Source organism: Megascapheus bottae, chromosome 15 (assembly GCF_031878675.1).
Source record: "Megascapheus bottae isolate mThoBot1 chromosome 15, mThoBot2.hap1, whole genome shotgun sequence".
In the NCBI taxonomy this organism is placed as follows: domain Eukaryota; kingdom Metazoa; phylum Chordata; class Mammalia; order Rodentia; family Geomyidae; genus Megascapheus; species Megascapheus bottae.
This window is the reverse complement of record NC_143523.1, coordinates 58492841-58510515: the sequence shown is the minus strand read 5'-3', so window position 1 is coordinate 58510515 and position 17675 is coordinate 58492841. Positions and strand designations below refer to the sequence as shown.

Below are 17675 nucleotides of genomic sequence, written 5' to 3'. Positions count from 1 at the left end.
TTATTTAGCTCATAATTCTGAAGGCTAAGGGCATGACGGTAGTTCCTGCTTGGCTGTGCTGGGGCTTTGTGGAAGATGGCATCACAATGTTAGGAAAAGGTGCCCAAGAGATCTCAGGGCAGGACCGGTAGACAGAACCAAGTAGCAGCCATGCTTTTATAACAACCTCCCCTGGGGGCCCCCTCTGGTGGCCCACTGTAACTACACCCATCCTTTCTGAAGGCAGCACCCCATGAACTAATTGCCTTACAGTGGGGCTCCGTCCATGAAGATTTCATCAGACTAACTTTGGGGGGTTGTTGGTGGTTTTTGTTGTTGTTGTTGATTGTGGGGCTTGAACTCTGGGCCTGGGCGTTGTCCCTGAGTTCTTCAGCTCAAACCTAGTGCTCTACAACTTTGAACCACAGCACCACTTCCAGTTTTCTGGTGGTTAATTGGAGATAAGAGTCTCATGGACTTTCGTGCTCAGGCTGGCTTTGAACCATCATCCTCAGATCTCAGCCTCCTGAGCAGCTAGGATTACAGGAGTGAGCCACCATCACCTGGCTTGTTTTTGGTTTTTGTTGTTGTTGTTTGTTTATGTGTTTGCTTCCGGTTTTGGAGATTGAATTCAGGGCCTGAGAGCTTTCTTGAGTTTTTGTTCCCCACTTCTGATTTGGGGGTGGTTACCTGGAGATGCTTCACGTGTTACAGACTTTCCTGCTTGCTCTGGCTTCAAATCACGATCCTTAGATCTCAGCCTCCTGAGTAGTTAGGATTACAGGTGTGAGCCACCAGTGCCTAGTCAAGTCACAGCGACCTTTGGAAGTCACAGAGAAACAATATTTAATCTATAGCACTTTATAAACAAGGACTAAATTGGTTTATTACAGAGTATGGATCTATAGTCAACTCTTTTCTTTCATAAGGCATAACAATTCAGGTATATCACATTAACCAAATCCATTTTTGGATGACTCCAAATTAATGTGGTGTTAGGACCTAAAAAGGAACCAACCAAGAAGCTTCAGTGGATAATTGATTTAGTACACAGAATAAAGAGCTGAGCCGGGCATGGTGGCTCAAGACTGCAATCATAGCTACTCAGGAGGCTGAGATCTGAGGATCGTGGTTCAAAGCCAGCCCGAGCACTAAAGTTCATGAGACTCTTATCTCCGATTAACCACTAGAAAACTGGAAGTGGCACTGTGGCTCAAGGGGTGAGGCAGTAGCCTTGAGCTTAAGAGCTCAGGAACAATACCCAGGCCCAGGGGATAGAGTGGTAGCTTTGAGCTGCAGGGCTGAGGGACCAGCACACAGGCCCTGAGTTCAAGCTCAGGACTGACAAAAAAAAAAAGCTGATTTCTTATTTGTTTGTGAAGTATGCTTCTTTAAAAAATGTGATCATTGCCAGGCATTGGGGTTTTCCATGCAGGATAGCTTACATGTAATCCCAGATACTCAGGAGGCTGAGATCTGAGGATCAAGGTTTGAAGCTAGCCTGAGCAGGAAAGTATGCGAGACTCTTATCTCCAAGTAACCACCAGCAAACTAGAAGTGGAATTGTGGCTCAAAGTGGTAGAGCAGTAGCCTTGAGTGAAAAAGCTCAGAGACAGTGCCCGATCCCTGAGTTCAAGGTCCACAGGGACAAAAAAAATGAGACAGCAGGGAGAGGAATGAGGGAGTTTCTTTCTTTCTGCTTTCTGCCAACTGGCTCTGAAAGGCAGGAGGGCAGCAATGGCTCATGAGCTAGTTAGTGTAGAGCAGCAGTAACATTCTCTAGGGTCTCTGCCATCCCTGGACACCGTGAGGGAGAGCCTGCTGCACACAGTTGTTCTTGGGATTAAGGTAGAAAGTGCAAGCTCATTTCCTACCCCACTTACCGGTCTTGTGGGGGATAGACTACCACGTAATTAATCCTTCAGGAATCAGCTTCTTTATTGTGTAGATTAATTTGAAGATGGTTTCTGTAAAACTGATGTGCCTTTGGGAAATCATAAGATCTTGCCTCCATTATTTTGCTGAAGAGCTAAGTAATTAATGCAGTAATCAGGCATTCCCTGATCAGTAAATCTGCACTTGTAGTTAGGGCAGAGCTATGCAAGGCAGTTACATCAATAGCATTTAATAATATACCATTAGCATATCATTATGTGGAATAATAAATTATATGGAATAATAACATACTGTTAGAAATGTGTCATTATAGTATAATTTAGTAAGTGTATTATATACTATAATATAGTATGTACTATATAGTTTACATATATTATATACTATATACAAATACATACTATACCATATTATAATATATTGTTATTTTTAGCATGTTATGTAACATATTGTATTAAATATAATTATACTTTATATTATATCTAAGACATATAATATATTGCTAAATTTACTATAATAGCATGACTATATTTAGCATATATAGCAATGTATATTATAATTATAGCAGAATGCATAATATAGTGTATAATAATATAGTATATGTACATATATAACATACATATACCATGTAATATAGATAATATATAGAACTATATGTAACATATAACTATTGTATACATACAATAAAACATCACTTTTTATATTATATAAGCTATACTACATATATTACTATATATACTACTATATGTATAGTGTCATAGTACTACACGTATTATAGTATTACATATATTATAGTACTATGTATGATTGACATAGTATAGTCCAAAATGAGTATTGTGCCTTGAATTGGGACAAGGAAGGTTAGGCCACACCAGAATGTATTTAAACACTGGAGGTGCAAGATACATGCAGCTGAGTAGTGAAAGTAAAGGAATAAATAACTACAGGAACTAGTTTTGGGGAAGATGAAGAAAATATATTCCCCCTACCTCCAGCTCTAAAAACAGACATGAAATGCAAAGTCTGGAGCAGCTATTATAGTCCTTTGCAACCTAAACGGTAACAAGAGATTGAAACTTTGAAATACTACCAAGATAGCATGTGAGCCATCTATGGTTTTTATCCTTCAGTCTCTTGCCTCTTGGCATAAGGGCTCAGTTGCTGAATGGCCAAGTGGAATAAACAAGGTCCTGTTTCACTGGCTATAGAGCCAAAATGGCAGAGTCCAGGTAATTTGTCCTGAAGAGATAATGATGAGACAGAACCTCAGGAGAGAAACCCCAGTGAATTGTGAAATAGCCCAAGGCCTTCTGCACAATTACAAATAGTTGAGTCTGAAACTAATCATTATAATTGAGATTTGAAAATAGAACAGAAAATTTTCTGACTGAAAACAAGACTACATTGAATGGTACACACACAAGGGCCAGACAGAGTTGAGCAGTTCTGAGGATTTAAATAGCTGAACAAGGTACATTTCTGGCTTAATTGAATATATTAACACTTATCATCTTAACTACTCAGAAGAGCAAGATATGAGAATCAAAGATGGTTCAAAGCCAGCCTGGGCAGAAAATTCAATGAAACCTTTAGTGCCAATTAACCAGCAAAATGCCAGAAGTGGAGGTGTGGTTCAAGTGGTAGAATGCCAACTTTGACAGAATAAGCTAAGTGAGCACATGAGGCCCTGAGTTAAAACCCCAAGAACCAGCTCTACCCCCCCAAAAAATACCTTATTAAAGATATGTTTAGTCAGGGGCTGGGTACATGGCCTAGTGGTACAGTGTTTGATATCACATATATGGAAAAAGCCAGAAGTGGTGCTGTGGCTCAAGTGGTAGATCGCTAGCCTTGAGAAAACTCAAGGACAGTGCCCAGGCCCTGAGTTTAAGACCCGGTCTTGCTAAAAGAAAAAAGGAAAGAAAGAAATCCCACGTTAGAAGCCTCAAAGAATAAAATTTCTAATACTATGGAAAATGGGTAAAGTCCTAATTTTATGATGTAAAACGATTCTAAAAGTTACTATAATTTTACAATAATGAACTACCTATACTCAAATATTTTAAATGTTGATTTCTCAAAACATGAAAGGAAAATAACAATTTTACAACTGTTTTATAGAAAATTTCTTTCTTATTAATTAATTTCTTATTCTATATAATAAGTCTAATATCACCAGCTACCCCACAAAACAAAGAAAGTGTAAACAAGTAAACTACAGCTGTGTGCCTGTGGCTCACACCTGTAATCTGGCTACTCAAGAGGCTAAGATCTGAGGATTATGGCTCAAAGTCAACCTGAGTAGGAAAATGCATAAGACTTTTGTCTCCAAAAGTCTATAGGTGAAAAAACAGAAGTAGAGCTGTGGCTCATGGGGTAGAATGCTAGTCTTGAGCCAAAAAAGCTAAGGATTCTGAGCTCAAGGACAGCACCAAGGCTCTGAGTTCTAGCCCCAAGACTGTTGTGCATGCATGTGCGCATGTGCGCGTGCACGCATGCACGCACGTACACACAGAGGTCAAGCCTACAAATGTCCTTCATAAATAAATATGTTCAAAATAATAATAGTACATTGGTTCCAGAAAAAAGGTTGAATCAATAATGAAACATCACCCTGTGGGGCTTATCTAAGGGGGCTCATTTTTTGAAAATCAGCAAATAAAATAGGTAATATCAATAGTCACAATAAAACCACATCATTATGTCAACTGATGCAGAACAGATAATTTACTGAAAAATAGTAACCTTCAATTTAAAAGGACATTTATAAAATTAAAACCTCTGATTACTATCTTTAGAAACAAGTCTACCCCCTTTTACCCCTCCTATTTGGCAAGTCTCAGCCTCAGCCAGCACAATAAGAAAGCTCAATAAGAAAAGAAAGCAAAGGAATTCTTTGTTTTATTTTGTTTTGTTTTCCTGTCAGTCCTGGGGCTTGAACTTAGGGCCTGGACACTGTCCTTGGATACTTTTTGCTCAAGGCTTGTGCTCTGCCACTTGAGCCACAATGCCCCTTACGGCTTTTTCTGTGTATGTGGTACCAAGGAATCAAACCCAGAGCTTCATGCATGCTAGGTGAGCATTCTTCCACTAGGCTGCACTCCCAGCAAAGGAATTTTGAATCTAAAAAGGAGAATAACACTGTGTCTCTGGCCAAATGACATATCTCCATTGGAAAATTCAAGTAAGTTTAGAAAGCTTGCTGGTAGTAACTAGAGAGTTACACAAGGTGCAAGGTACAAGAACATATAGGTGTCACTTGTGTTTCTAATTTTCATGGGGCTTTGACTATAAAAAGCCTTTATTTATACACTAAATATATTTCCAAATTAGAATCAACTTATATGAAGGAAAATAAAAATTCACCTCTAAGATCAATATGTAAAGCCAGGTACTGGCAGCTCATGCTTGTAATCCTAGCTACTCAGGAGGCTGAGAGCTGAGGATTCCAGTTCAAAGCCTGCCTGGGTGGAAAAGTTTGTAGAACTCTTACCTCCAGTTAACTAACCTACGAGAAAAGTCAGTTATGAAGCTCAGGCTAAAGTGATAGAGCATTAGCCTTGAGCAGAAAAAGCTCAAGTTGGGGCCAGGAGTTTGACTTAGTGGTAAAGTGCTCACCTAGCATGCATGAAGCCCTGGGCTCAATTCCCTGGACCCACATACACAGAAAAAGCCAGAAGTAGCACTGTGGCTTAAATGGAAGAGTACTAGCCTTGAGAAAAAAGTGTCCAAGGAGGGCCGGGAGTCTGGCTGAGTGGTAGAGTGTTTCCCTATCATGCATGAAGACCTAGGTTCAATTTCTTGGTACCACATACATAGAAAAATCAGAAAGTGGTGCTGTGGCTCAAATGGTAGTGTGCTAGAAAGAAAGAAAAGAGAAGAAAAGAAAAGCTGGAAGTGGTGCTGTGTCTCAAGTGGGAGAGCTCTCCTTGAGAAAGCTGAAGGACAGTGTTCAGGCCCTAAGTTCAAGCCCCAGGACTAACACACACATACACACAGAGAGATTAATATATAAATACGATTTATTAAAAATGTTGAGAACTAGGGGTCAGGAGTTTGGCCTAGCCGTAGAGTGCTTGCCTAGCATGCATGAAAACCGGGGTTCGATTCCTTGATACCACATACATAGAAAAAAGCTGGAAGTGGTTCTGAGGCTCAATTGGTAGACCTCTAGCCTTGAGAAAGTTCAAGGACAGGGCTCAGACCCTGAGCTCAAGCTAGGACTGGCAAAAAATAAAGAAAGAAATAAGTAATTTTTTTAAATGTTGAGAACTATAGTTGATGAAAGTTTAATTGAGTTAAAGATGAGAATCTTAAACACAGCATTTCATTTGCTGCTAATGAGACACAAACCAGTCTTTCCAAGCCCCACATTCATCAGCATGTTCCAGGAAATGAAATCGTCCTTCCAGGTGGACAGATGAATCACTGAGAGGGTGGCCTCTGATTCCAGCTGGTGCAGGTGAGGGACCTCGGTTCTGGAGGTCCCCAGGTTCTGGGAGCCCCAGTCCTGGGAAGGGATGTGCAGTACATGGCTTCTGGTCTGCTGGCAAGGCTGAACAGGTGACCCCTCCCCCAGCCATGTGGATTCAGCCCCAAACAGAACCCAGGGGCCTTCACAATCCAGCCAGGCCCAGCCAGCAACTGATGCCAGCACTGGTCCATTACATGGTTGGGGGGTGGGGCTTGTCTCCATCCATTGTTAGCCTTGCTTATCACCCTCCTGTTGTATTTGTGTTGGTATAAATCAAAACACAGTGATAGATTTCAGTCTTCAGTATGTGACTTGATTTTTGTGTGTGTGCTGGGAGGGAGTAGGAATTAAATTTGGGACTTCACATTCTTGTTTGGAGTTTTTGCTCCTGGCTGGAGCTCTTCCACATGAACCACACCTCCACTTCTGGATATACAGGATATATAGGAGTCTTGGGTTTGTCTTCCCCTGGCTTCCCTCAACTCTCAGATTTCAGCCTCCTGGATTACAGGATTACAAGCCTGAGCCTTTGGTGCCTAGCTTGTGGTTTGATGGGTTTCATTACGCTGTCTTCATATACATATATATATATGCATACATGTACATATACATCTATATGTGTTCGTGCGTATATGTATGTATCTATTTGTTTTTCAAACTTGATTTATCTGGATCACAGATCACCAGTTTGATCTATACCCCTGCAAATGATGTCATTTCATTTTATTAGCTGGTCCCCTGTGAACAGAGCTGCAGTGAACCTGAGTGGGTAAGCCTCTCTTGCATATCCTTTGTCTCTGGATCTATGCCCATGAGTGGCATGGCAAGGCCACAGAGTAGGTCTAAGTTTAGTTTTTGAGGAATCTCCATACTGACTTCCATAGTACCAGCTTAAACTGCAACATATACCAGCTGTGTGTGAGGTTCCTCCCCCTCTGCTCCACCCTCACAGGCATGTGTGGTTTTCTTGATAACTGCCCATCTCCCTGGGATGAAAGGGGAATCTTAGTGTCATTTTGATTTGCATCTCCTTTTATGGCTAAAGATGGTGAACATTTTTTCATGTATATATTAACCATATGTACTTCTGAAAATTATTTATTCCATTGGCTTGCCATTTATTAATTGAACTACTTGTTCTTTTGCTATTTAGTGGTGTGAGGCCTAAATTAATTTTGAAGTTTGATGAACTTCAGTAAAAAGTTATTTTTAAGCAGTCTCCATTTTGTAAAGTTCTGAGAAATCCCCTAACTGCCTCTTCTCAGGAGAACTGCAAGATGTTCCATCAGCTATTCACTCAGAGATTTAGCAAGGACATTTAAAAGTAATCTCTAGGACAGCAGCTGTGTTCCACAGTTAGCAAGGACATCTAAAACTAAACTTCTATGGATAAAAAAATAACATCAGAACCGATAAGAAACTGAGAAATGTCTCTACGTAAAGGTTAACTAAACAAGATGCTGTAAGAATGAAAACGAACCTTGTTTATTCTGTACTATGAAAGCTGTGCTAATTCTGTACTAGGGGCCTCCAAGTGTCACCGGTTTCTAAGGCGTGGAGGACCAAGCTCGAGCTTGCTAATAAATGGCGCTTTATTGCTTGCATTGGTTGTGGACTCTGGTGGTCTTTCAGGGGGATCTTGAATGTTGGGCATAACAGTGTTGTTGTTGTTGTTTTTAGCTCTTTGTATATTCTGAATATGAATCCTGTAAGGTCCACGCACGTCAGAAGAGGGTTTATTTGTGTGAGGAAAGAGCAGACTCCTGCCACCCAAGATGGAGTCGGGCGAGCAAGACAGCTTATGGCAGGAAATTAGAGATTATATAGGGGGAGGTGTATAGCCACAGGGGAAGTGGATGTGACCTCAGAGGATGGGGAAATACCTCAGGCTGGCAGACCTGTCACTGCCCCCAAGCATGCCAGTTGCCAGGGTTACAGGGGTTGGGCGGAGATTTCCAGGGTGCAGGGGGAGAGAGCCAAGGGAAGAAGTCATTTCTTCCAGGCGGACCTAACAAATCCTTTATCCACTGAATAGCAGGTGAAGATGGTTTTTCTATTCCATGGGCTGTCTCTTAATTCTAGTAATTCTCTTATCTCTAGATTTCTTTGAACTGTGTGTGTGTGAGAGAGCCAGTCTTGGAGCTTGAACTCAGGCCCCGGGTGCTGTCCCTGAGCTTTTGTGCTCAAACCATGACTCCATTTCTGGCTTTTTGGGGGGCTAGGTAACTGGAAATAAGTCACATGATGTTTTCTGCCCAGGCTGGCTTTGAAATAGGCTGCTCAGACTTCAGACTCCTGAGCAGTTAGGACTGCAAGCATGAACCCAACCACTGGCACCTGGCCCAGAAACTTTTTAATTTGATGCATTCCACTTGTCATTTTGTACTCTATTTCCTGGACAGTTGAGGTTCTACTTAGAAAATTACCTGTCTCTGTATCTTCTCCAGTGCTCCATGTATTTTCCTTCAGTAATCTCAATGTTTCAGATCTAAGATTCAGATCCATTTGATTTTGTATTGGGGAAGAAACAGGGATCTGGTCTCAGTTTCCTGCATGTGGATCACTAGTTTTTCCAGTATCACTTATTGAAGAGGCTGTCTTTTCTCCAGGGTTTTTGGCTCCTCTGTGGAAAATAAAATGGCTGTATAGCCATTTGAGTATGTACTTTTCCTATGAAAGTACAAATGAAATGCTGAACTAGCTTATTTTCATAATCACTCATTTGCTGCTATCTAGTGGTGGTTTTGAGTAATGCAGAATGTGGAGGTAAGCCCAAGGCCCTTGAAGGATATACTTCCCTTGGCTTGGTGCAACACAGTGCCCTCTCCAGGCTGGGCCTGGGAGTGTGCCCTGAGGACCTTTACCAGGAGTGAGGCCTCACTTCCTCACAGCACTTACTAACATGACATCGGTCACCCTGCAAGTGGCCAATGGGGTCCAGCTACAAGCTGTCAGGAAGGCATCATGGCAAAAAATCTGATTAATCACTTAACAGGTTCACTTGCCAATGGCGTGCAATGAGGCGAGTCTTTGCTATTGAAAACAAGCCCCACATGTGCACACTACCATATTTGTAGCATTGCATCTTGAGTAAATATGTCCACCAGACACTGGTGGCTCACCGGTAATCCTAACTACTCTGGAGGCTAAGATATAAGACCGTGAGTCAAAGCTAGCATGGGCAAAAAAAAGTCTATGAGACTCCTATCTCTAATAAACCACTCGGAAAAAGCTGGAAGCAGAGCGGTGGCTCAAATGGTAGATCACCAGCCTTGGATAAAACAAACTCAGGGTCAGCATCCAGGTCCTAAATTCAAGCCCCAGGACAGGCCAAAAACAAAAAACAATGTAGAAGTTACTTGGCTTCTAGCACATCTTACTGGGCAGAATTTGGGCAACACTTCAAAAAAGAAAAAAGAGAAAAAAATACACTGAAGCTCTTATTAGTTGTCTAAGAAAGGAATAAGCTGGGACATTAGCCTATCACACTGAAAAGTTCGGGGTGGATCAAGTAAGTGTAGGGGTGTGTGTGTGTGTAGAGTAAGACTTGGCATTTGGTTAACACCTAGAAATTCAGGCACACAAATACCCACACAAAGTTTTTGTTGTTGTTGATGTATGGTGTACATGCCAGTACTGGAGCTTGAACTCTTAGCCTCACACTCTTTTTTCATTTAAGTCTGGTGCTCTTGAACCACACCTCCACTTAGGCTTTTTGCTGGTAAGTCTTAAGGACTTTTCTGCTGGTGCTGGCTTCTAGACTTGGTCCTTAGATCATATTTTTATCTGGCTGTATCCAAAGTGGTAGTGCCTAACAGACTCACTTTTCTCAATTCCTAGTGACTAAACATTTATTAAAGTCAAGATTTTTCTAATAAAAGAGGCCAAGGTTGTACTATCATCCAAGGCTACATTGTTACTCATGTACTTGCCCTTCAGGGATCTAAGAAATGTCCACCAAGCCTAGCTGTGAGTAGATTACAATTTGTAGTAATCTGCTTTAGAGAGCATACCTACTCAAGGTAAAATGCAAACAATGAGCTGTAACAGTATATAGTAAAATCTTTCTGTTCAGGACCCTAGAGTTGTTAGCGAAAACATGTGCAACTCATGCCAGGCACTGGTAGCTCACTCCTGTAATCCTAGCTACTCAGGAGGCTAAGTTGTAAGGATGGGAGCCCAAAGCCAGGCTAGGCAGGCAAATCTATGAGACTGTTACCGTCAGTTAATCATCAAATAGCTAGAAGTGGAGCTGTGGCTAACTTGTGCGATAGCCTTGAGTAGAAAAGCCAAGTGAGGCTACCAGTTCAAGCCCCAGTATAGGCTATACCCATATATAGGCTATACCCATAACACCAGAAAAAAGGCAACTCAGGAACCTGAAATGGTGTTGGTTTTATTCCAGACATATGTCAAATATAAAGACTGACAGGAAACCCTAAATCCCCAAAGCCCAGGTAGCCATGTCTCAGCCCTCAAGTAACTTGGCTCTAACAGGGAGTCAAGATGGAGCCTCTTGTAAAAGATAAATGCATTCCGTCATACTTACAGAACATTCTGTAGATCTGCTCTGGGACGCAATTCTTATCAACAAGGACACCTTCTGTGGCCCTACAAGGGATGGGAGCTTAACAGAGAGGCAAAGTACATGTTTGAGGAAATCAAAAAAAGGCACAAGCGATTCCGGGAATTTAGCTTTTTGCCTAAATGATTCAAACAATGTTACCCAAAGAAAAATAAACAGAAGGGAGTAGTATGCAAAATATCTCATCTTTATTTTGTGTGGATAATTATCAATTCATCAGGAACTGAAATGATTATACAAAAAAGATACCAAAAACTCAGAATGTTAAAAAGCATGGCTAGTGGCGCATACCTGAGGGAAGCGTGAGCATCTGCGGTTCCGAGTCCTCGGGGGCGAGAAGGACTGAACCCCGCGGCCTACATGCCAGGTGAGCTTCTTATACACAGTCCTTTTGCTTCCTTGCTTGTTTTCCAGGTAAAGTTTCTGCTTGAGCCAACTGCAAATGTGATCCTCTAATCTCTACCCTCCATCCAACACGCCAAGAATTATAGGCATGAACTACACTCAGTCTCCTGGCACTGTTCTGCCAGAAGAGAAGTTTGCTATCTGCTAGCCTTCTTCAACAACTGACATAGAAAAGCTACTTTGTAAAGGAGCTACAATGTATTTCTCAGCACATTAAATGACTTTTGCAGCTGAAGTGTCTAAGACAACCAAAGTTATCAAGTGTTCAATTTTAAAGGCAAGGCGGCCTGTACATTGCAAGTGTTTGCTCTCATTTTCTTTCTTCTCACCTCTGTAAAACAATTTTTTTTTTTGCCAGAAGCTGAGTTCTGTAGGCAAAATATGGTGTATTCATGTGTAAAAGGCTGGCTCATTTTGTTAAGAGAATCAGAAAACGCCAGGGGGCCGTGGGCACAGATCAGCATGCATCCAATCTCAAATTTCAGAAAGCTGCAGAGGTGCCTTCACCCTCTGGGCTTCCTTAGGACTGTTTCTTTGAAATAAGAAGAGAATCGGGGACACCTGTACTCCTTTCGGAGGGAAAAACAAACAAACAAACAAATGAAGAGGTGGGCCCTGCTGAGTCAAAAAATCTGTGAATTTGAGCACATTGTAAGAGGTCCAGGGTGGAGTCACTTACAAACTAAGGGTTAATATACAAAACAGATACGAACCAAAAAAAACAATCGTCTACTTCTGAAAGGAATGCTCTTCCTCTACCTAAGTACTCCTCCAGGGAAAACCCTAGCGGGAGTGGCGGGCCGGCCCGGGGTCTGGAGCCCGGTGCCACGCGGCCCGCTCCGCATCACAGCAATGGGGGTCGGGGGAGGTCGTGTCGTGCCAGCACCGCAGCCCACGGGCCCCAGGGCGCCGCGCGGGGGACGGGCCTAGGCCAGCTCATGAAGCTTCCCTGCACCTCTCACTTCTTTTTCTTGTAGAGAGCGGGCGCCTTGCCCTTCACCTGGCGGCGGCCGGCGCCCGCCTTCCTCCCCGCGCCGCTCGCCTTCCTCCCGGCGCCGGCCTTGGCCTTCCAGGCGGCCGGGTGGGCCCGGGCCCGGGCCTGGGCGCGGGCGGCCCCGCGCGGCGGCGGCGGCGGCTGGGCCGCGTGCACCTTGCCGTGCTGGCGCAGGTGCGAGCTCTGGCTGAAGCGGCGGTGGCAGGCGCCGCACTGGTACGGCTTCTCGCCGGTGTGCGTGCGCTGGTGCTGGATGAGGTGCGAGCTCTGGCTGAAGCAGCGGCCGCACTCGTCGCACTGGTACGGCTTCTCCCCGGTGTGCGTGCGCTGGTGCTGGATGAGGTTGGAGCTCTGCTTGAAGCTCTCGCCGCACTCGTCGCACTGGTACGGCTTCTCCCCGGTGTGCACGCGCCGGTGCTGGATGAGGTTGGAGCTCTGGAAGAAGCTCTTCCCGCAGTCGGGGCAGCGATGGGACTTCTTCCCGGTGTGGATCTTCTGGTGCTGGAAGAGGGTGGAGCTCTGGCCGAAGCTCTTCTCACACTTGGGGCATTTGTAGGGCTTCTCGTCCAGGCCTCTCCGCAGTCTGCTCAAGCCCGCGTCCAAGCGCACGCTCCCGCCCCACCGCTGCCGCGCCTGCGCCGGCTGCTGCCGCGCCCGCTGCCGCCCGGCCTTGCGCTTCTTCTCGGGCGCCTTGCCCTGGCCCTTAGGCTTCCCTAGCCGCATGGTGAAGGCCCAGGCCCAACGGGCTGCCTGACTCCGCGGTCTCCCTCGGCTAAGGCCTCATTTCCCAAGGCCACACAGCTCCGAAGCTTCTGCGTGCAAAACAAACACAGAACCCATTACAAATGCGGGTGCATGAGCTCGAATCCCTCCTCACCAACCACCATCATCTCCTCCCACCATCATCTCTCTTGCTCTGCCAGACTCCATGGTGTGCCGCTGAGGTTTGCTCTCCCTCTCTCACTAAACCTTCTTCCCCTGAATCACATGGGAGTTTCCTTTCCACAACCCTTACACAAATATTACTGTATGTGCCAGTTCTGAAGCTTAAATTTAAGAGCCTGGGTGCTGTCCTGTGTTGGGGCTCAAGTTTAAAGCTCTATCACTTGAACCACAGTTCCACTTCCAGCTTTCTGCTTGTTAACTGGAGTCTCACAGACTTTCCTGCCTAGGGTGGCTTCAAACATTTATCCTGAGATCTCCACCTTCTGAGTACAGAGAATTATAGGAACAAGCCACTAGCACCTGAAATCCCTGTTTATTATTATTTTTAGTTAGTCATGGTTCCTGAACTCAGGGCCTGGGCACTGTCCCTGAGCTTCTTAGCTCAAGGATAATGTTCTACCACTAGGAGCCACAGCACCCTATCTGGAGTCTCATGGACTTTCCTGCACAGGCTGGCTGTGCACCATGATCTTCAGTGTCAGCCTGCGTAGCTGAGATCACAGGTGTGAACCACTGGTGCTGGGACCTGCTTATTTGTTCAGCAATCCCATTTCCATACATTCAGTGAAAAGCCCTTTGCAGCTTAAATTGTTTTGAAAGTAGAGGCTATTGTATAGGGAATAATAAGCTTACTACAACTCAATTCAATAAATACTAGATGAGGAAAATCTTAATGAAGAGATATTTTCATTTTACTTTTGCCAGATTCTAATGATTTAAGAAAGAGAAAAATCCTTTGAAAACCCTGAGAAGATTAGTTTGGGACAAGAAATTTTGAAGGAAAAAAAAAAGTCAGCAGTTTTTATCAGATGGTGGAATAAAACTGAGTAGGAGGGCAGGAGTGTGGCCTAGTGGTAGAGTGCTTGCCTAGCATGCACGAAGCTCTGGTTTGATTTCTCTGTACCATGCACGCAGAAAAAGCTGGAAGTGGTGCTGTGGCAGAAGCAGCTCAGGGACACTGCGCAGGCCCTGAGATCAAGCCTCAGGACTGGCAAAACAAGACACAAAAAAACTGAGCAGGAAAATACTGAAATGAAACTGAACAGAAAAAAAAGTATATAGTAAGCCAGGTACCAGTGGCTCATATCCGTAATCCTAACTACTCAGGAAGCTGAGATCTGAGGACTGCAGTTCAAAGCCAGCCTAGGCAGGAAAGTCTGAGACTCTTATCTCCACCAAATACCAAAAAAGCTGAAAGTAGAGCTGTGGCTTAAGCAGTTGAGCACTGGCCTTCAGTAGAAAAAGTGCAGGGACAGTGTTCAAGCTCTGAATGCAAGCTGAAGGACAGGGACACACATGGACAGATGGATGGACAGAAACATGGACGGATGGATGGATGGATGGATGGACGGACACGGACGGGGACAAACAAAAACACACACACACACACACACACAGAAGCTGCTTTCTTTTCCCTTCCCTTTGCCTCCTTTCCTTTCCTTTTTTTCCTGAGACCAGGTCTTTTTATGCTACCCTAAAACTGTGATCCTCTTGTCTCAGCCTCCAGGAAGTATTGAAATGACCATATACCTAGCTGAGAAGTAATTTTGATGCAAATTTTAAAAAATCCACAAATCGTGGAGTTTTAAAAAATACTCGGGAATTGTGGCTTAGTAGTAGACTGCTTGTGTAGCATGCATGAAGCCCTGATTTCTTAGTACCACATACACAGAAAAAAAACAGAAGTGTTGCTGTGGATCAAGTGGTAGAATGCTAGCCTTGAGCAGAAGCAGCTCAGGGACATTGCCCAGGCAGTGAGTTTAAGACCCAGGATTGGCAAACAACAACAACTAATGCTACAAAATTTTAAATATCATATATTTAAATGCTACAAATATCATATATTTAAATGCTATTCTAATGCTACAAAATTTTAAATATCATATAAATGTATTAAATTTGTGTATAAGGTTTTCTTGAGGCTATTTAAATAACCAACACAATAAAACTCCACAAACTCCAACGAAGGGGAAAGATGGGAAATGTGAAGCCCAGCAATGGAATTGTTGGGACTATTTTCTATTTCTTTCTCTTTTTTTGGGGGGGGGGGCAGTTCTGGGGCACTGACTGTCCTTGGGCTTTCTAAAGGCAAGCACTCTACCACTTGAGCCACGGCACAACTTCTGTTTGTTTGTTTGTTTTTTCTGTGTATGTAGTACGGGGGCATTGTGTATGCTAGGCAAGCACTCTACCACTAGGCCACACTATGGAAGAGACTAAACTGAGAGTAACTGTTTTGCATGCTAGCATATTAGCCAAGAAAATGAAAATACCCCAATGCTAGCTGCTTAGGAGGCTGAAACTGAGGGCTGCGGTTTGAAGCCAGCTTGACTGGGAAAGTGCATGAGTCTCTTATTTCCAATTAAAGACCAAAAAAAGCCAGATGTGGAGTTGTGGCTCAAGTGCTAGAATACTAGCCTTGAGCCAAAAAAGTTCAGAGACAGTACCTAGACCTTGAGTACAAAACTCAGGACTGGCTGGGCAGGGTGGCTCACGCCTGTAATCCTAGCTACTCAGGAGGCTCAGATCTGAGGATGGAGGTTCAAAGCCAGCCTGGACCCGAAAGTCCTTGAAACTCCTATCTCCAATTAACCACTAGAAAATGGGAAGTGGCGCAGGAACTCAAAGGGTAGGGTGGTAGCCTTGAGCTGAAGAGCTCAGGGACAGTGCCCAGGCCCAGAGTTCAAGCCACATGACCCACAAAAACAAAACAAACAACTCAGGACTGGCACAAACACACACACACACACACACTAATAATAATAATAATAATAATAATAATAATTTGTATTTGCATTTTGGGTAATAAGACACTGGAAGATTATTATTTATTCCCTGAACTTCTTACTACTCAATAGTAATTATATCTGTGTTTACTGTAAAATGAGCAAACTACCTAAAGCACAAAGTTGCAAGGAAAGCATTCCTTAAAGTTCTCAAGTATTTACAAGTAACTACTGTACCAGAGGCAGACACTGGGTTAGGTACAGAGTTCTAAAAACTAGCTATAATGAACTGGTATATTTTTTTTTGTTTGCTTGCTTTTTGATATTAGTCCTGGGACTTAAACTCAGGAGTCTCACACTCTCCCTGAGCTCTTGATCAAGGCTGGCATTCTACTATTTGTGCCACAGCTCCACTTCTGACTTTTTAAAAATCTCTCAGACTTCCCGTTCAGCCTGGCTTCGAGAACCTTTGTTTTTCACAGTCCACTTTATTTATTTTTTTTTAAAATGAAGTCAGACCCGAGCCAGGCATCGGTGTGGCCCTGGGTCTAGAAGCCTAGCTACATAGAAAACGAAGATCCTTGGATGGTGGTTCAAAGCCAGCCTAGGCAGAAAATTCCAACTCTCTTATTTCCTCCAATTAACCCTCAAAGGGCCAAAAGTGGAGCCAGAAAGTAGCGCAGCGTCAGTCGTGAGTGGAAAAAAGCTGAGGACAGCGAGCGTCCTTAGTTCAAGCCCCAGTACCTGCACAGACAGACAGACACGCACACAATCTACCCACGGACGACGAGGAAATGCACAAACTGGGCGCCTCCGGCCGGGCAGTCCACGTTGCCGGGCCGGGCCGGGCAGCCTGCGGTGCCCCGCAGCCGGGCGCAGCCGGCCCGGGTCCGGGAGGGAAGCGCAGGGGCCGGCTCCCGGGCACGGCCCCCCGCGGCCCCCGCCGGCACGCACGGCCGGGGCCGCGGCCTCCGCTCCCCCGACGGCCCGACGCCGCGCGCCCGGCGGGGACAATGGGTCGGGCAGGCGGTGGTCGCCGGACGACGCAGGGCCCGAGGCCCCGCCGTCTCCGCCGGGGCTCGATTAGGGGGCTCCCCGCGCGCAGGCCGCCCGCCCGCCAGCCCGCCCGCCAGGCCCGGCCCCACGCCCGCCCCGGCCCCGAGGGCCGCCACGCCCGCTCACCACGCGCCCGCGACCGCCGCCCAGGCCGCCCGCGCCGCTCCCGCCGCCGGAAGTGCGGGCCTCCCGCCGACGCCCGCGGCCGCTCTAGGAAGGCGGCGGAGCGACCCTCTATGGTCCGCGCCCACCGCGGCTGCGCCCGTGGCTCTGCGTGTGCACGCTGCGTGTGCTGTGCGTGTGCAGACAGTGTGGGTGTGCTGCGTGTGTGTACTCCTTGTGGGTATGATGCATGTGTGCACTGCGAGTGTGTATGCTCCGTGGGTGTGTGCGTATGTGTGCACTGTGTGCATGTGTGTGTACACCGAGTGTATGGTGTCAGTGTTTGAGCTTGAACTCAGGGCCTTTGAGCTTAAGGCTGGCGCTCTTCCCCTTGAGCCACACCTCTACTTACAGCTTTTTTAGTGGTTTATTCCATATGAGAATTTCACAGAGGGCCAGAAGTTGGGCCTATTGGTGAGTGTTTGCCTAAGCATGCACAAAGACCTAGGTTCGATT

General features: G+C 45.0%; 1 protein-coding gene across 1 annotated transcript; it reads right to left on the bottom strand.

Moving 5' to 3' along the window:
• Positions 1 to 10721: 10721 nt before the first annotated feature.
• On the bottom strand, positions 10722 to 17246 carry Znf22 (zinc finger protein 22). Its single transcript, XM_090346787.1, has 2 exons — positions 17184 to 17246; positions 10722 to 13142 (listed from the first exon to the last, which is right to left on the bottom strand). Exon 2 carries the CDS (start codon positions 13051 to 13053, stop codon positions 12295 to 12297), a length of 759 nt encoding a protein of 252 aa, XP_090202913.1. The 5' UTR covers positions 13054 to 13142; positions 17184 to 17246; the 3' UTR covers positions 10722 to 12294.
• Positions 17247 to 17675: the final 429 nt, after the last annotated feature.

What these genes read in the sequence shown, in the direction of transcription:
- Znf22 (XM_090346787.1), bottom strand. Translation starts at nt 13,053, where the DNA reads ATGCGGCTAGGGAAGCCTAAGGGCCAGGGCAAGGCGCCCGAGAAGAAG.